General features: G+C 36.1%; 1 protein-coding gene across 1 annotated transcript in view; it reads left to right on the top strand.

Moving 5' to 3' along the window:
* The window catches only part of ACSS3 (acyl-CoA synthetase short chain family member 3), a 158,399-nt gene extending 138,418 nt beyond the window's left edge, over positions 1-19,981 (top strand). The window contains exons 13-16 of the mRNA XM_044229251.1: positions 737-859; positions 16,723-16,822; positions 16,912-17,087; positions 17,889-19,981. Coding sequence (XP_044085186.1) covers positions 737-859; positions 16,723-16,822; positions 16,912-17,087; positions 17,889-17,957 — 468 coding nt within the window. The 3' untranslated portion in view covers positions 17,958-19,981. The remainder of the gene's footprint in view (positions 1-736; positions 860-16,722; positions 16,823-16,911; positions 17,088-17,888) is intronic.
* The last annotated feature ends 572 nt before the right edge of the window (positions 19,982-20,553 follow it).

Raw genomic sequence — 20,553 nt, 5'->3', positions numbered from 1 at the left:
GTGCTTCGGAGACGCTTATAGGGTAGAGCCCACTACCCTGTATAACAGAGGAGCACCCTGAGTCTCAGAATAAGAGGCTCAAATAGTGACTCATCTGAATTGTTCCTAAAGCCCGTGCTTGTTAATGTAAGTGTCAAGATAACCGAAAAGCATTAGAAGTAATATTTTGTTCTACTTCTTATTCTTCTTGATTCTTCATTCTGTTGTGATTTCTGGACCAGTGAAGATGTGCTGCTACTTTGAGTTGATTAAAAATTAAATTTCATCCCTATTATTACATTTCATGGAAGCTCGGGTCTAATCCAAATTCATGTTAATAAACCAGCACTGTATTTTGTAATTATTTATAGAGAGCTTTAAAAGTTTTAAAAATTAATATAATTAAAGAAGAAATCCATCAAAGAAGTACTTTCCAATACCAAAGTATGTTGGAAATATTGAACTGTTACTTCTCCATTAAAAAACATTGAGTTCATAACCTTCACAACTCTAAGTTCAAACATCTAACTTAAATATATATAAGAATGCTTAAATTTATTCCTGGCTATTAGTGGAGCAAAGAGATTCTAGTAAGTTATCAAAATCAAAAGGAGTTTAATTCCATAGCCTAGGAATGAAGAAAAGTTAAATGCATGCCGTTAATCCATTTCTATCACATTTTATATTATACCAAACTTAAATGATTGCATTACCTAGCAATACATGCTAATTAGACATTATTGATTCTTATTTTCAGGGATACTATGACACCATGGATGCTGGTTACATGGACGAAGAAGGCTATTTATACGTTATGTCTCGAGTTGATGACGTGATAAATGTTGCGGGTCACAGGATTTCTGCAGGTGCTATTGAAGAGGTATAGATAAGTAGGATTTTCTGTTCCAGGTGGTATCGAGAACAGAGCTGAAGTCAATAATTGAGGTTAAGTCAGTGTACCTGGAAAATTACCCTTCATTTGATGCAAAGGCTAGGTTATTCTCATATCTGTCTCACCTCACTTCCTCTTGTGTAAATCCTCCTGTTCTCCACACGCCCTGATCTCTGTCTGGGTGGTAGGGAGGAATTTTAAGAAGCTACATTTATGTGTTATTTATAGGAGAGCTTATATACTCTTGCTTCTTGATCCTTGCTACTTGATTGCCTCTAGCTTCTTGATTTTCTCTTGCTTAATAACCTGGTTTGCATACCATCTTTAACTGGTATGAGATTTAAACATTTTACTGTACTCTTAAATCCTAAGAATTTTCTTCCAATATAAATACATTGTCACAATGTCTCCAGAAGTTTTTTTTTAATATACTGTATTTAATTTGTATACTTACATAGTGTAAAATCCACTTTATTGTTGTACAATACTATGAGTTTTTATACTTGTATGGATTCTTGGAACCTTCACCACAGGTAGGATACACAAAAATGTCAACACTGCTGAAGAATTCTCTTTTAACATTGACCTTCGTATTCTGACCCTCCCCATCCCTGGTGACTACTGATTTTTCTGTTTCTATGTTTTTGCTTTTCTAGAATGTCATATAAATGGACTCATACAGTTACATAATATTTGGAGACTGGATTATTTCATTTAGAAAAATACATTCGAGATCTATCCAAGTTTTTGTGTGTATCATGATTTGTTCATATTGCTTTTAGTATTTCATTTGTAGATGTACTAGCCAGTTTCTGTATCCATTCATTCACTGAAGGATATTTGAATTGTTTCTAGTTTGAAACAATTTTAAATAATATATACAGTCATGTATGTGTTTTGGGGCAAGATTGTTATTTTTTCCAGGATAAGTACCTATTGTGAGTTGGCTTAGTTATGTGGTGAGTGTATGTTTAAGTTTATAAGAAACTGTCAAACTCTTTTCTGAATGGCTACACAATTTTACATTCTCGGCAGCAGTGTTTGAGTATTTCTGTTTCTTCCCATCTTCATCTACACTTGGTGTTATCATTATTCTTTATTTAAACCATTCTATTAGATGTGTAATGGTATGGCATTACTTTTACTTTTCCATAATGCCTTAATGATGTTGGGCATCTTTTGACATGCTTATTTCTCATCCACATATCTTCTTTGATAAGATACCTGTTGAAATGCAAGGGACACCTGGGTGGCTCAGGGGGTCAAGTATCTGCCTCCAGCTCAGGTCATGATCCCAGGGTCCTAGGATTGAGTCCCCCATTGGGGGGTCCCTGCTCAGTGGGGAACCTGCTTCTCCCTCTGCCTGCCACTCCCCCCTGCTTGTACATGCTCACTCTCTCTCTCTCTCTTTCCCTCACAAATAAATAAAATCTTTTAAAAAATGTTCTGCCCATTTTTTAAAATGTAGGTTGTTTTCCTATTGTTCAGTTTTGAGAGTCCTTTATCTAATACATGATTTGCAAATATTGTCTTTCAGTCTGTGGCTAGTCTTTTTGTTCTCTTCAAAGTGTCCTTACAGAGCAGAAGTATTTTTCATATTGATGAGGTCAAATTCACTGATTTTTTTTTCTTTGACAGATCATAATTTTGGCATTATATCTTAGAACTCTTTCCTTACCCAAGATCATAAATATTTCTCCTTTGTTTTGACCTAAGAGTTTTATAGTTTCATGTTTTACATTTGCTTTATTATTTTGCATTTTGTATCAGTTTACATTTACATTTTGAGTTTTCGTGTATGTGTATGATACAAATGTAGGTTGAAGATTATAATTATTTTTTAATATGGATGTCGATGGTTCCAAGAATCAATTATTGCAAAGACTGCATTTCTCCTTTGAATTTCCTTTGCACCTTTGTCCAATCAACAGATAATATTTGAGTGACTCTATTTTTAGAGTATCTCTTCTATTTCATTATTTTATGTGTTTATCTTTTTACCAATACTATTCTGTCTTGATACTATAGCTTTGGAATGCCTTACAGTTGAATAGTATTCACATTTGCTCTTCTTTTTCAAAACTCTTTTGGATGTTCTAATTTCTTTACTTTTCCACATATATTTCAGAATGAACCTTTTGTAGTTACAGTGGATTTTTATTACGACTGTGTTAAATCATAGGTTCTTTTGGGAAAAATTGATATCTGATCCATATGGGAATTTCTAATCCAAGAATTTTATATGTGCTCCATTCCTTAAGGTCTTTTTTTTTTTTTTTAAGATTTATTTATTTATTTATTTATTTGAGAGAGGAAGAGGGAGAGAGAAAGACCACATGCACAGATGGAAAGGAAGAGGGAGGAGCAGACACCCCGCTGAGCTGGGAGCCTTATGTGGGGCTTGATCCCAGGACCTTGGGATCATGACCTGAGCTGAAGGCAAATGCTTAACAGACTAAGCCACCCAAGCACCCCTCTTTAGGTCTTTTTGAATATGTTCCATTGACATCTTATACTTTTAGTATACAGATTTACACCTAAGTATTTAATTTTTAAGCTACTATAAATATAATCTTTTCTGAAGTTTTAGTTTCTAAATTTTCACTGCTAGTGGATAGAAATGCTATTGAATTCCCTGAACTGATAATGCATTTTTTTTGTAGATTTTTGAGAGTTCCTATGTAGAAAATCGTGTTGTCTGTGAATAGAGATAGTTTTATTGCTTTCTTTTCAGTCTAAATGCCTTTCATTCCTTTTCCTTGCCTTCTTGGACTGGCTAAAACTTCCAGTATGACATGGAGTAACAGTGGTGAGAGCAGGCACCCTTGTCTTCTTTCTGATCTTAGGTTAAAAACATTTAATACCTTACCATTAAGAATGATGTTTCATTCTTAATCAAATGAAGGTATTTCTGTAGATAAACTTTATCAAGTTAAGATTCATTTGTTCCTATTTTGATGAGATTTTTTAAAGAGTCTTGAATGAACACTGAATTTTGCCAAATGCTTTCTCTGCTTTTTTAATACATGAATTGCATTAATTTATTTCCAACTCTTTAGCCTTATGTCACTGGGATAAACCTTACTTGGTTGCAATGTTTTTATGTATTGATTTTTTTTAAACATCTATGGGAACTTTCTTTGTTCTGAAGTTGGTTATGTGTGGTAATCACACAGCCTTTTCATCTTTTTTGAATAGTGTTTGTGTCATTTATCGTCTGCTGCCCTTTCATCTGGATCATTAGGGATCATTATGAATCTGTACAGATCCATCTCGATCATTATGCTTTCTGTGGACTTACTGTGCATACAGTTGGGTCTTACTTTTATTTTTATCCAGTCTGCAGTCTTTATCTTTTAACTGATGTTTTTAAACCATTCACATTTAAATAAATTATTCATAAATTTATATTTATGCCTATCAGTTTATTAATTTTCTTTTTTACTTTTTTTGACTCCTCTCCTAGACCCCTATCTCCCTTCTTTAAGTCATTTCATTCTTTTTTTTTTTTTGTAGCTTCTGTTTCTTTACTGAAAACTGTGCTCCCTTTCATTCCAAGAATGTTTACCCATTCTTCTTGCACCATGGCTGTTGTTGGGTTTTTAGTATTCATCTTTGTTAACTTTTTTAAATTTTTTTTTAAAAGATTTTATTTACTTATTTGACAGACAGAGATCACAAGTAGGCAGATAGGCAGGCAGAGAGCGAGGAAGGGAAGCAGGCTCCCTGCTGAGCAGAGAGCCCAATGCGGGGCTAGATCCCAGAACCCTGGGATCATGACCTGAGCCAAAGGCAGAGGCTTTAACCCACTGAGCCACCCAGGCGCCCCCATCTTTGTTAATTTTATACTGAATGTGCAAATGAGGTGTTAGGGTCAAAGACAGATTTCTTGATAATAAGTGTGTCATTGCCCTCTTAGGTTCTAGCCTTAGGTACTACAAAAGTGCCAGCCAGACAGTTTCTAGAAGAGAGATGAGGAAGATAATTTTTGTGGGCTTGTAAAGGGCAAGGAGACATTGACCCCCCCCCCATCAGAAGGTCTCCTTCCAAATGTAAGGCCTTATTCCAAACTCAACTCTTTGATATGTAAATAAAATCTCCAGGAGCCAAATAGCCCTGTGTGTCTCAACTCTTACAACTTAGAAATGTTTCCAAGTTCTAAGGCTTCATCTTTTTTGACATGTAAATACCTAGGAAGGTACTGAGCCAGTTTCCCCTGCACGTTGTGAGTTTAACCTAGAGATCTAGTCTCCTCCAGACTTCGATAATTTTGCCTTCCCAGGGAAATTAGTAAAGTTTTATTATCCTTTCAGATCAGAGCAATTAACTCGACAAACAGCTATAGATCAAATTCTCATGGTATTTGAAGACTCTCAGGAGGCTAGGGGTTTTTGTAGGAGCAATGAGGAGTCCAGGAAAGCTTTATCCCCTGCCACCATTATAATAGCTGCATTAAAATTTTTGTCTGATCATTCTAATATTTGGGTCATCTTGGCATTGGCATCTATTGACTCATAGTCTTTTTTTTTTTTTTTTTAAGATTTTATTTATTTATTTGACAGAGAGAGATCACAAGTAGGCAGAGAGACAGGCAGAGAGAGAGGAGGAAGCAGGTTCCCTGCTGAGCAGAGAGCCCGATGCGGGGCTCAATCCGAGGATCCTGGGATCATGACCTGAGCCGAAGGCAGCGGCTTAACCCACTGAGCCCCCCCCCTTTTTTTTTTTTTAAGAGAGGTTTAGGTTTTCCTGATTCCTCTTATGTCCTGTAATTTTGGATTTTTATCCTAGACATTTTGAATATTGCATTATGAGATTCTGGATCCTGTTGAAATCACGTGGATTTGTGTTGTTGTGATGACTTATTTTAGTTAAGAACAGACCACCTGTCTCTACTCACTTTCTGTGGACTGTGGTTCCAATGTCCATTTGATTTTCACTCTTTGCAGTGCTTTTTTGGTGCATCTCACTTGTTTCTCTCTCAGAGGCCAACCTGAAACTTGAGTTAAGTGTTCAGAATCTACACTGTGCTCAATCTGGTTGGATTCCTGCATGCACCATGTCTGGGGTGCATGGGGTAGGCTCAGGACTTCATATATAGATTTTAAGTATCCCTTTCTCCAACTCCTTCCTCTCCATAACCTACTCGTCACTTTCTGATTTCCAAGGTTCCCCATTGCTGTTATTTTGGGTAAAAAGTCAGGGCTGCATTCCCTGTGCTCTTATCAAGGGTCAATACTGCATGTTCTATGTTCACAGCATCCCTGGGCAGAGGATGAGACTGTCTCTTGGTAGCACTTGCTTAGTGTAGAGCAGAGCAAGTTACCAGGGATCTCCTCAGGGACTGGATAGCTGCTCTTGGGAGGTAGAGTGGGGGGGGGTAGTGGCGGGGGTGGGTGTCACAAATGGCTCTGAATCTTTCTAGGCTCCCAGGGTGTGTGCATGTGTTTGGGGCTGGCATCCCTCAAGGGTTCCCTCCCACAGGCTGCACACCAGTAGTGGAGAAGGGGAAGGACCCAGCTCTTTTGCTGGCATTCACTTGGAGTAGGGTGCAGAGAGTCAACAAGGTTTCTACAGCTCTGTAGGAAGGACGAAGGGAACTGCTTCTCTGTGGGTGTTCATCTGGAGTAGGGAGGTAGATTGAAAAGATTGTTTCCCAGATCCTCTGCTCCTTTCCCTGGGCTTCAGTAGAGGCAGACATTTCTTTGGGCTTTTCTGTCTGTCCGCACTTATCGGCAGTTCACCTTTTGGCCTGCTCTAGTACCCGGGCACGAATATATAGGAGGCAAAACAAAGAAACAAACCATAATGATAACGAAACCCAAAATCTCCAAAGAAACAAATTGAAAAAGGAGGTTGTGTCTCAAGTTCTTATAATTTTAATAGAGTCATCTGATCTGGTTTTTTAGTCCAGAGTTTTTCATTGCAATTAGTAAACGTGATAAGATGGAACCTATTTATTCCATCATTTTCAGAACCAAACCCAGAATAAGTTTAAATGGAATAGAGCAAAGTTTAAATGAAAGACAATGTTTAAAAATAATTCCATGGGATCAGAGCATGCAGAATCAAAGCTGAGTTCTCCTTCCTATAATCTGAAGATGGTCACCTTCTTTAAAAGTCATTTATTTTCAGCGAAAACAAAATAGTTTAATGCCTCTTGTCACTCGGCTTTGTGTGTGTGACAATGTAATATAAGCTGAGTAAAAGGAAAGATTTTTATGTAATATTTTGGAGTAAGTGGCTTCATTTGCTATTATAATATTATCTTATTTTTAACCTACTGTGAATTTTGTGATAACCTGAAATTGAAATTCACGCTTCATGTGTTTTGGTGTGTTGGCAAAAGGTGGTTCTGGTTGCATGAACTTTTAATTTCTTGCCTGTAAGAGATTACCTCTAATATTCCACCTGCATTTCTGGCAGAGTCAGCTAATCAAAATATGGAGATTACATATGCAAAGCTTTTATTATCAGTCAAAGTTCTTGGTTCTCTCTTATTTTTAGAACAAAAAAGAGAAGTATCAACCTATTTAAATATATGCTTTAATATGTTTCCACTGAAATCCTTCTCATTGTATGTAATCAGAGAATGAGACAGACAGAAGGTAGGCAGTAAAATGACAAAATTGGGGGAAAAAAAAGAAAAGCATGCTAGAATCAATGGTTTCCAACAGGAATTTTGTCACTGGGTCTTGGAGTACTTATAGCACAGAATCACCCATCAGCCTTTAGGCCTTCTTGATGTGAACGTCTCCCTTTATATGAATTAAATGATTAACTCTACTGTAAATGTATGTCTAATAAGGAAGTTAATACCTCAGTTCATATCAAGTTTGTCTTCTTTATGTTGGCATCTATTAGAAAGTTTTGAACTAACATTCTTTACTGGATTTTTCTCACCTCTTAGCAAAATTGCTTAACATTGATAATTAATGTGTATGTTTTTACATACATATTTTTATTATTTTTATTGATGACATAACCAACATTTATTAAAAGTACCCAAACCTTACTTTATTTGTAAATGATCTCCGGGACTCTCCCTAGGATTCTCAATTGTCAGTTCTGAATTCCAGATTCCAATTTGGTTTTTGAAATAGGATTGGAGGGTCTTAATTCGTGGGACTCTCATTTGTAATAATTAAAAATAGACTGAATGTTGCTTTTATATATAGTGAAAATAGTGTCTTTCCAGTTTCTTAAAGTAAAATATGACATGTGCATTACTTTATATGACTAAATCAAACAAATTCTATTAAAATTACTACATTAAAAACATTTCAGGAAACTGTACGTTCTTTTCTGTTCTCATCATAAGAAAATAGAGTTCTAGAATAGCTTTTATAAATTTAAGAGGATCTTATCCTTGCAAATCTCAATACATGTAAGGGCCATCTGTAACTATTAAGTAATAATCATATCTATTTGAAAAGCTGATTAATGTTTGAGAGCCTGGCATCTAGATAGACACTTAGGATACTCCAGTGGAAGTTCAAAATGTCCTTAGGAAAAGTGGGTGTGAAATCTGCTATTTCAGGTCTTAGGAGCCAAAATTATTAGGAGCTAATGTGGTCCTTCTTGCTTGGTTCTCTTTCACTATCGTGGGCAGGTTTCATGTGGAGACACCTCCAGGGAACAAATTAGGCTCCCTGGTTTCATTCTTTCACTTGTAGCTTAAGTTTCATTTTGTTAAATAATCCTACTAGTATCCTTGGGAACTTGGAAATCTGCTGTTAAAATACTGCACTTAAATCGTAGAGCTGGTTCATTGCAATTTGCCCTTTGGAAGGTTATTTGAACCAAAGTTTCACTGTTTGTTTTCCAAGTTAGCTATTTTGTTTGCTATTTTTAGGAGTGATTTCTTCAGGATTGAATATATTTCCATAAAGTATGTATTCAGCAAAGATGCCATGTAATTTTAGTTCTACCCAGCATTAAATGACTATTGGCTTTAAATAGTTGTAAGATTGCTGAATATTTTCCTAAGTATAAATATGGATATTGATAATAATGTGGAAACTAACAGTTTCCTAGATGACTCCAATATCAGAGGGAATGAAGAAGTATTATTCTTCCCATTGCAGAGGCAATCTCCTATCAAATACTGGATCCTTGCACCTTTGAAGGTGCTTGATTTAAACTAATACTTCTATAATTAAAAGCGTAATTGAAGGGCGCCTGGGTGGCTCAGTGGGTTAAGCCGCTGCCTTCGGCTCAGGTCATGATCTCAGGGTCCTGGGATCGAGTCCCACATCGGGCTCTCTGCTCAGCAGGGAGCCTGCTTCCCTCTCTCTCTCTCTGCCTGCCTCTCTGTCTACTTGTGATTTCTCTCTGTCAAAATGAATAAATAAAATCTTTAAAAAAAAAAAGCGTAATTGAAAATCTGTGTAATTTAATCGCTAAAGTCATAGAATCTTTCAAATCCATTAAAATTTACACAAAAATGATAGTACCCCCTTCAAGCTCTATTACAAAACTGTAATCATCAAGACAGTTTGGCAATGACACAAAAACAGACACATAGATCAATGGAACAGAATGCAAAACCCAGAAATGGACCTTCAACTCTATGATCAACTGAGTTTTCAACAAAGCAAGAAAGAATATCTAATGGAAAAAAGGTCTCTTTAACAAATGTGTTGGGAACATTGAACAGCCACAAGCAGAAAATGAAACTGGACCATTTTCTTACACCATACACAAAAATAGACTCAAAATGGATGAACAACCTAAATGTGAGACAGGAATCCATCAAAATCCAGGAGGAGAACACAGGCAACAACTTCTTTGACCTCGGTCACAGCAACTTCTTGCTAGACACATCTCCAAAGGCAAGGGAAACAAAGACAAAAATGAAAGATTGGACTTCATCAAGATCAAAATCTTTTGCACAGCAAAGGAAACAGTCGACAAAACCAAAAGACAACCAACAGAATGGGAGAAGATATTTGCAAATGACATATCAGATAAAGGGCTAATATCAAAATCTGTAAAGAATTTATCAAACTCAACACCCAAAGAATAATAATTAAATCAAGATAAGGACAGAAGACATGAACAGACACTTCTCCAAAGAAGATACCCATATGGCCAACAGACACATGAAAAAAAGCTCAACATTACTTGGCATCAGGGAAATACAAATCAAAACCACAGTAAGATACCATCTCACACCAGTTATAGAATAGCTAAAATTAACAAGTCAGGAAATGACAGATGTTGGCGAGGATACAGAGAAAGGGAAACCTTCTTATACTGTTGGTGGGAATGCAAACTGGTAAAGTCACTCTGGAAAATAATATGGAGGTTCCTCAAAAAGTTGAAAATAGAGCTACCCTTAGACCCAGAAATTGCACTACTAGTTACCTCCCCAAGGATACAAATATAGTGATCCAAAAGGGCACCTACAACGCAATGTTTATAGCAGCAATGTCCACAATAGCCAAACTATGGAAAGAACCCAGATGTCCATCAACAGATGAATGGATAAAGAAGACCTGCCTATATATATATATATATGTGCATCTTCTTTATCCATTCATATATATATATATATATATATATACACACACACACACATTTTATTTATCCATTATATATATGGATATATATATCCATTTTATATATATACTCTATATATGTATATATATACATTATAATATATATAAATATATATTATCCATTTTTATATACACACAATGAAATACTTTTGAGCCATCAAAATGAAATCTAATTATTTGGTATAATGTGGATGGAACTAGAGGGTAAGCAAAATAAGTCAGAGAAAGACAATTATATGATGTCTCTCAAATGTGGAATTTAAGAAACAAAAATGTAGAATCATAGGGGAAGGGGGAAAAATAAAAAAGATGAAATCAGAGAGAGAGAGATGAACCACAAGAGACTCTAAATCATAGGAAACAAACTAAGGAGTGGAGGGGGCTTGGGGGATAGGGTGACTGGGTGATGGACATTAAAGAGGGCATGTGATGTAATGAGCACTAGGTATTATATAAAACTGAAGAAACACTGAACCCTACCTCTGAAATTAATAATATACTATATGTTAATTAACTGAATTTAAATTAAAAAATTTTTAAAAGACAGTGGAAAATGCTATCAAATTTGAGTGGGAAATGATTTTAAATAATAATTCTCTATATAGTTAATCTATCAATCAAATTTAACAAAATAAATATATTTTAAAGATATAAGGACAAGGAAGGTTTACAAATCAGCGCTACCCATTATTAAAAAATGATGCTTGGAATATTATATATTAAGAACAAAATATGAGAGATATAATACCATAAGACAAGAAGGCATCAGCCTGAGGATAAACTATGAGGATGGACCTCAACCTTGCATAAACATTAGAATCACATCTGGATCTCTTACAAGTACAACTGTTCAAATGAGAAGATCATCTGGGATGCTGGTAATACTCAATTTCTTGGATTAAATACACAGATGTGTTCATTGTGCAATGTTTAATCACAAAAAAATACGTATGCCTAATTTCTACCCAACACTTAATCCAGAATATCAAGGGGTTGAGTCCAAGTGTAGGCATTTTTTAAAAGCTCTTTTGGTTATTATAATTTGCATCCAAAGTGGAACCACTGGCTCTAAAATAAGTTAAAATGCAAATAAATTAATATTTTGTGAACCCATGATAGAGAAAATTGTTAATTATGCTCCTTAATATATAGTATATTAAAAAAAACACCCTCTTGTTTATTCATTTTTTAATTGATCCATTCCTTTATTGTTACCTCTTACTCTTATTCTTCATTCTTCTCCAACCATTTTATTGTGTTTAGTGTATATACTTTTGTTTATGTTTTTCATCAAATATAAATTGTCATATGTGCTTGCAATTTTAACTGATTTAAAAGGTATTTTATTGATATCTTATTCTGTTACTTGAGACATCTACTGTCCAATATGATAAACGAAGAACTAGAATGGCAGTTTAAAATCTATTAATATAATGTTTAATACTAAAATGAGCTACAAATCAAAAACTATTTTAAAATATTTAATTTTAGAGAAAAAAACGATCAAGGAAATAGAGGTTTTTCGTTCTATGATTAATTTTCAATATGACTTCTTTCTCAGAAATATCAAATTATTTTTCTTTGTGGGGCACATGGTACTATTGTGGCACATTGTATTTAATACATGTTTAGTTTTTAGTCCACTTTTAAAGTTTTAATTTGAGTATTATAAAAGTTTTGGTTTAAAAAAAAATGACAGTATCTCAGAAACAACAAATGACAGGCATTTCCCAGGCCTATTACCCTGTAATCTGTATTCCCCTATTATCTATATTTATACAGATATTCCTCCACTTGAAAAAGAGGTTATGTGTGGCTAAACCTATCGTAAAATGAAAATACCATAAATTAAAAATGCATTTAATACACCTAACCTGGCAAGTCATAACTTAGCTTAAGCTACCTTAAACATGCTCAGAACACCTACATTAGCCTACAGCTGAGTGAACTCATCTAACACAAAGCAGACTTTATAATTAAGTGTTGAATACCTCGTGTAATTTATTGACTATGGTACTGAAAAGGAAAACAGAATGGTTGTATGGGTACCCAGTGGTTCTAAGTGTATCCGTTGTTTACCGGGTAATCGCTGATGGGGAGCCGAGGCTTCTCGCCGCTGCCAGGGATCACAAGAAAGGGGTGTCTGTTGCATACCACTAGTCTGGGAAAAGACCAAAATTCAAGATTTGACATACAGTTTCTCCTGAACATGTGTCGCTTTCACACCAGCCTATAGACAAAAAGTCGTAAATTGGAACCATTGCACACTTTTGGTGAGTCAGTTCCCTCCCAAGTTGTATCATTTTTTCAGTTCTTAACTGCCAGTGAGTCACGGATGCTCTGTGGATTGTATGTGGAGGAAACATACGAAAGTAGCTTTTGATATTTTTTACCCCCATAGGACATTTGTTTGGCCTCTGTCCCTTAAATGTTGCCAAGACATACTTTGATGCTTTCCTTTTTAACGATTCAGTTGTTGAAATTACAATTTGGCATGTAAATATTATTTGTAGAGCCAACATAGAAAGATGTCTCCCTCCCTTTATGACATCTGTTTAACACTGATAGATTAATACAGTATTTTATCTACTATAGTAAATGAACCTCATTTACAGATGACATAAATTTCTGGTAAATGATTATGTAGGTCACAGATTTTCGAGTTTGTCCACAAACTAGGCAAAAATGTGAAACTTTGATATTGTGGAAAACTGTGTTATATATTACTTCTGATTTTAAAATACTCTGCCCATATGGAAAAGCTGTCAGCATTTTCCCATCCACTTCTAAACATACTAACACTGAGGAAGGAAACATGGCGAAATTAAAGCAACAAGGTGAAAGAAGGGCAAACTGGAGGATTTGGTGTTTGATTTAGTTAAAATTATAGTTATACTGGTTAGGTGACAAAATACCTGGATGGGCAATTTTTTTAAACAGTAATTTGAACAGATACCCTGGCATTTTAAAAATTAAGGTAGAGAGGCTTTATGGCACCAGTGAAAACTTTAATATATATATGTAAGTATATATATTTAATATATATAAATATATAATATACTATATAAATATATATAATGTATAAATAAATACACACACATATATGTATATAATTTTTTTTTTTAACAAACCCTGGCTAGGCAGGTAAAAGTTTTTCTCTACTCATTCAAGGAATCCTAAATTGGAATGACAGCATTTGGTTTACCAAGTCTGTATCTTATCTGCTATAGACAAAATATTCTCTTCCAAGGACTGTGACTGACTATACTACCTACCAGTACAAATCTTTGGCAATAAAATTTGTCTCTAAGCATATGGACCTAAACCATAAGTAAGATCTTAACAAATCAGGAAGCTGTTGAACGTACTTGGAGAGTTCAGATTGAAGCACCGGGAGAAGATGGTGTTGTATGGTCTGTACAGTCAGTGTTTTGCAGAAGCTTTTTCATGAGGCCCAACTGATGGAAGATGAGGTGCACGTCTCTGTCTCAGCAATGAAGTTAATAAAATATATAGCACAAAAATCATTTATTGAACACATACCATCCTCAGCAGTATCAGAGTCAAAAACTATGTGGATGGCAACTCCTACAACTGGGTCCTTCAGCCTGGATGGTAACAAGAGGATGTAGGAGATGCTGATTTCTTCGTCGCGTTAGGGGCTGTGTGAGGTAGTGCACGGAGTTTGTACCGAACAGGCTAGGAGTTCACGGAGTCTTCCAGGAGCTCAGAGAAGAGATGGCTCATTTTCAACTTGGCATAAATGAAAGAAGAATTCGTGGAAACTTGGGAACTTGAAAGGGCCATGTCCTAGATTCTGCTGGTTTTTCTCCTCTCTGGCTGTGCCTTTTTAGTCTAGTTTGGCAGCTGGTCCTTTTTCTTGTAGCCATTAGATGTTGGCATTCCTAATAGCTTACATTCTTTTCACTGCTTTCTCCCTAACTAATCTAATCTACGTCTACAGCTTTCATTACCATCTGTGCATTTAATGACATTCAAATGTGCATCTCCAGACTAAGACTCCCATCAGATTCAGCTGCCTCGACTCGTGTATCTCAAAGGTGCTTCCGTGGAACATCTCCAAGACTTAATACATGATCATTCCTTCCAAGCCCCAACCTTCACTAGTATTTCCTGGCTTAGAAAATGGCACCCGTATCATCCAGTCAGCTGTTCAAGCCAAAAACCACAGAACCATCCTTAGCTTCTCTACCTTCTTCTTCGCACTATATCCAATTTGTCATAAAATTGTGTTCATTTTACCTCTGAAGAAACTCTAGAATCTTCATACCCCCTGTCATAGGCTTGGTCTACTAGTGTAGCCTCATGGGCGATTTCAACAAACTGTAATACTAACCCTTAACAGTCCTCTATTCTCCACAATAAACACAAAGTAAGTTTGTTTTTCAGAATACACTCTGAAGTAAAAAGCCGAACAGAAAAGACTACGTACTATAGATGATTCCAGCATTCTGAAAAAGGACTTTTTCAGAAAAAGGACTGATCTGAGAAGATCAGTGTTTGCCAAAGGCTAGCAGGGACTAAGAACAAATAAGCAGAGCACAAGAGATGTTTTTAGGCGAGTGAATCTATTCTGTAAAATGGTGGACACACGTCATAAAGCCCATAGAATGTGTAACACCAAGTGTGAACTCTAATGTGAACTCTAGATTAAGATGAGAATGACGTGTTGATGTTGGTTCATCGTTTCTAACAGCTATATTACTCTGGTGAGGGATTTTGAGAGCAGGGGAGGCTGTGCATATATGGGAGCAGGACATATACGACAAATCTCTGGGCTTTCCACTTAGTTTCACTGTGAATCTAGAACTACTCTGGAAAAAAAAAAAAGCCTGTTCAAACAAACAAACAAACAAACAAACAAAAAGCCTGTATCTCCTCCTCAACTTTAGAAAGTGCTTTATTGCCTTTCCAATGTTACTAAAATTGGAAGTCCTTAGCACAGCCCCTTTCTACCTCTGCACCTTCATCTCCTCTTGCCCCTTTCTCAGTCCTGCTTTCTGCTTTCCTTCCTCATTTATCTCTTTCAGGTTGGAACGGTTTGTGCCAAGCCCTGCCTCACCAGTGTCTACCCCTCCTGCAGACCTGAGCTCATTCTCATTTCCTGAAGGCTTCGTGGAGACCCGTGTTTATCCTCGCTGCTTTTGCCATATATTTCCCAAGGTTTTTTGGCTGCTTTTGCTAGGGCTTTCATATAAAAACCAGGCTAGTTCTCCGGAGGCTTTATCACTTCTATATTTAGACATTCCTAATAATGAGTACTCGTGCTTGTTTTTTAACATCGCCCTCCTCATTAGACCGTAAGCGCCTGAGACCGTGCCCCACCTGTTTTTGCTCACCGCTGAGCCTGGTGCAGAGGTTGGAACAGAACAGGATTTAGTAGCTATTTGCTGAAAGATCAAGAAGTGCCAAAGGAGCTGTGGGTATATCGCCCACTGTTTTCTCTAACCGTTAGGGATTTGCAGTCACTAAAGACCTATCACTCTCTCGGAAGAAGACATTTTGAACAATCCTTTTTAGGAGCACCCTCACGGCAGAAACGTGTTTGTAACCCTAAGCTTCTGTGTCTCATGTGGTCGCTCTGCGCGTTCTTATGATTCCAGAGGGGGAGCCGCTTTGTGCCTTAGGATATTTAGAGCTCGGGGTAAGCGGTATGAAAGTGATCGGTGTGATCAATTGGCGTGATCCTCTGAGGTCAGGGCTTCGAAGCCATGCCCAGCCTTTTCTTTCAAGTCGGGAAATCCTCTCTTGGGGGATGGTCCCTCAACAAAAGAAATGCTCTGTTCATTGCTCAGTACCAGATATAAATAAAATCACTGCTTCATCATGGGGCTGCCTTGGATTTCCCTGGGGAGTGCTCTTACGGTAGCCAGCACCAAAGCCACATCACCGTGAGGTCACCCGTTTCCGGGTGCCCATTGCAATTTGTCCCCATGTGGCATCTGCTGCTTATTTGTCCCAACTTCATTAATGAGCAGGTGAGATGAAGAAACAAGTCCTCACTTTCCAGGTAAACAAAGAAATTTGTCTTAATTATGGTTATCCTTTATAAGTGACTACCACAGGGGTCCTAACAATTCAGTCTCCCCAGTTATAATGATAGGAATCGTGAATCGGTAGTAATTTCCACACGGGCAGCTACAGGTTTTGCGTTCTCGGACATGTACTATTTTTCCCAGCTGACATACATACATACATCCGTGTGGGTGTATTTGTACTCTTATATACGTGCACCTATATTTTCTAAACGCATGCTTTTCCCTCTCACAGTCGGTCCTTTCCCATGGCACCGTGGCCGACTGCGCTGTTGTTGGCAAGGAAGATCCTTTGAAAGGCCATGTCCCCTTAGCACTCTGCGTGTTGAGAAAAGGTGAGAAATCTTTGTCTTCCCGGAGTGTCTGGACCCTGAATGATGAGCGAAGGTTAACTCGGTGCTTATCATCTGAACTTTTTCCCTAGACATAAATACAACAGAGGAACAAGTTTTGGAAGAAATTATAAACCATGTTCGACAGAGCATTGGCCCTGTGGCTGCTTTTCGAAATGCAGTGTTTGTCAAACAGTTACCCAAAACGAGGTCTGGCAAAATTCCCCGGTCAGCTCTGTCTGCCCTTGTCAATGGCAAGCCATATAAGGTAAATTATCAAAAATATTTAATGTCAGGTTCTGAAACGTTTCTCCCCACTTCTTTGGCATTAGCATTTTTTTAATGTAAAGGGGGAGACGGCATAGCCACTCTCTGGGAATGAGGGATGTGGAAACACAGATTAATTAATAGCATATGCTTTGAGATTATAGGTACCTGTGTGTGGAAATACTTTTACTATTATTTGTAAATATGTTAAATTCAAACAATTGTGGGAATGCAGTCTTACTGAATTAAAGACACAACGTCCTTTATTGTAGTCATTAATGTCTATTACTAAATGAGAAAGCAAGCAATTGAGGCTGGTTATGCATGCTTCAACAGTCCTAACTGATGCATATGCTAATTATTTCTCCTGTTGTGAGTGAAAATTGTTTTGGCAAACATTTGGCTAATTCAAGTATATATATACTTTTTAAGTTTTGTGCACTTTATACGTGCATAGATATACATGTCTTTAATCCTCAAGATCTAACAGAAGGTGATGCAGCAGTAAATAGTAGTTGTAAATTAAAAAAATAATAATTCTAGGGAGGCGCATAGAAAGGCTCATTAGAGGACTAGAGAAATTACCACTTAGGACCTCTGGTTTTGTTAACTGAACAGTTTATTACTCTGGAAGACTATACATACATTTTAAAATATTAAATTTGGAGTCCACTTTTTTGAACATTTCTATATGCCTTTGTAAGAAAATGGAGAGTGCAGTACTGCAGATAATTGTTTAATTACAGGGAGAGGGAAAGGAGTTCAAGGAAGAACATTCATCTGACTCCTATTTTCTTTCCAGATAACACCTACAATTGAAGACCCCAGCATTTTTGGGCACATAGAAGAAGTGCTGAAGCAGTCATCATGACTTTGTTTCCTATTTTGAGTCAATTTGAATCAATTTTCTAATTGAAGTCAAATTTTTGGAATTATTTCCCATAAATTATTTAAATAGAAATTACTTGTAAACTGAAATATGAATTGTAAAGCTTGGTCTAAAAAAACAGTGCCTGAAGCCTAGTGAAAGACCTGTGCCTTCTGTTTCATTAGACCCAAAGAGCATCATTTTCAGTTGTCTGGAACATGGCTCCTTAGAGGTTGTCTAGCACTTTAAGAAAAAATATATCTAATGATTGATTTTTTAAAAAACTGAATCCTCCCAAATATTTTAGTTGAAAGAGACACATTAATATAGAGTTACTTCCTGAAATGAGGAATCTGTAGCTTTGACCTAAAACCTAAAAGTCAAGTTGAAGTCAGAAAATTATAATTTTTCTTGCAGCAATTCTGAATATTTTCTAATATTCTTGAGATGTCCTCATGCATGGTTATTTTAAATGAAATCGATAGATAACACGGAAAGTCTTAGGTAATCATCTAGACAGATGAACTTCTAGATAGGAGGATCTGGCTTGTCATACATATCCTAAGGGAAGGTTGGCTACCCAGCACAGCTCTTCCTTCTGGTCATTTTTACTTAGTCAAGGGAAATCATGTGCCAGGTGGAACCTAGAGGTCATTTTATCCAATCTCTTTGTCATGGAGATGGGAGCTGTTTGGAGATCCTCCTCCTGTCTCAGGCTCTTAGTTGACAACTTCCTATAAAAACAAGCAAATGACACAGAAATGGGGTATACTGATAAGGAAAGTTCTTAAGGAAGAAAGATAAAAGTTTTTACATTATGCTAAAGACCAGGAGCTTTTAAGAAACCCTAAATCCAGATTTTTATGTGTAATCTCTAATTTTTAAATAACTCACTGAGAAATATATTGTGACATCCAAACAAATTTTTGATTTAAACTTAAGTAATTGAAAATGAGTCTCTGTTACTAAGCTTATGGTAACGTGCCAGTTAGCCAGAGTAGCTTGACATAGCTAGTTAAATGTGTGATTTACTTAGGATTACTTAGGATTCTACATGGTATTGGTTATCAAAGGTACATTTAAAGTAAAAAAAATATACCATGCCCACTGAGTCTTTGATGGTGCTTGAAGTATTTCCCAATCTTGCAGTCCGTCAGGAACATTATTTTTAAGAGCAGCTGTCCTAACGTAATGGTTTGGGCACATGAAACATATGTGAGAGATAACATGTAAGAGCTTATTTACTTGTTTGTTTCATAAAAATTACTTATAACCAGTATAAGACATTCTGAAAAATAGCCTTTTTTGGACCATAGGCTGTATAAATAAATGGCTTCTCAAAGGAAATGTCCTATTTACTTAAATCGGCTACTTGATTGTTAAACCTGAAAAAATATAGTCAGCTCATTGTTCTCCTGAGTTACACCAACTAGACAGACATTCAACTCATAATTTGAAGCTGTCGGGTTTCTTAAAGTGTCTCTTCTATTGGGTACATTTTACTCATAATCGCAACTTAATCGACGAATAATACATTTTTAATGTTTAAAACATATTACCTTATTTTTTTTATATAAGATTCAGTTAATTTGAAATGGCAAACTCTAGCTGAATGCATATTGTCGTTCATTTTCAAGGTATAAACAAAGGCATGTGCGAAGGGTACATCTGTCTTACAATCAGTTCTGAAGGGACATGTTAGCAATCAGGCTTGAGTTATTTTCCAGTTGAGTGGGACTGGAAAACAGTGCATGAGCCTGGGGAGAAAGTACTTTTGCTTTCACGTGACCAAAGTGATACCCTTGATCATGTGACCAAGAAAGATACACTTGAGTTGTGGATTGCCTAAAATTTGGAAGGAAAAAAAAAAGGAATTTTCTATTTAATACTTACCATAAAGCACTTTCACTAGATTGTACCTAAAATATTTTGGATTAAATGTATCTTCAAAAAACATAATATAATGTTACCAAAAATACAGTCATATTTAAATATGCTGAAATAAAGTCCGTGTGGCCTTCTTTTGATATCTTCATGGAAGTTTTTACTGTAAGACATTGGAAAGATTTAAAGTTGTTCTTTTAAAATCTATGGAAAAGTTTTTCCAATTGAGTTATTTTGTTCAAAACAATACATTAAATGTATAAAAATTAGGCTTGCTTTACATTTCAGGAGCACTTTTATTTATATAAAATTGTATTTGGGAAGGCTCTCATCGTTACAAATGTGAAAACTCATAAAGTTGATAGATGGTCAGAAGGAAAAATACTGAGATTCTGAGCTTAATCCATAAATGGAGTTTAGAATCTGGCAGAAATTATATTCTATGTTGAAGAGTATTTTATACTTTTTTTTTTGAGGGAATAGGTAGATCTTTTTCTTTCTCTACCTTAGAGTCTATTATAAACAATTTGACTATTTCTTACCCGATGATCTCTAAAGGGGAGAAACTGATTTATGTGATTAAGTCATGTATTAAGAGTAGATACAAATCGTTAGTTATTATAACATCATATTTTTTATATTACATTTCATTTCTTTAAGTCAAGATGCCCGTCATCAGATGAGCTTAGAAAGCTCCTTCCCACTGTTCCTGCTC

This window comes from Neovison vison, chromosome 12, assembly GCF_020171115.1.
Source record: "Neovison vison isolate M4711 chromosome 12, ASM_NN_V1, whole genome shotgun sequence".
In the NCBI taxonomy this organism is placed as follows: domain Eukaryota; kingdom Metazoa; phylum Chordata; class Mammalia; order Carnivora; family Mustelidae; genus Neogale; species Neogale vison.
Note: the sequence above shows the minus strand (reverse complement) of the source record. Positions and strands in the feature narration are given on the sequence as shown.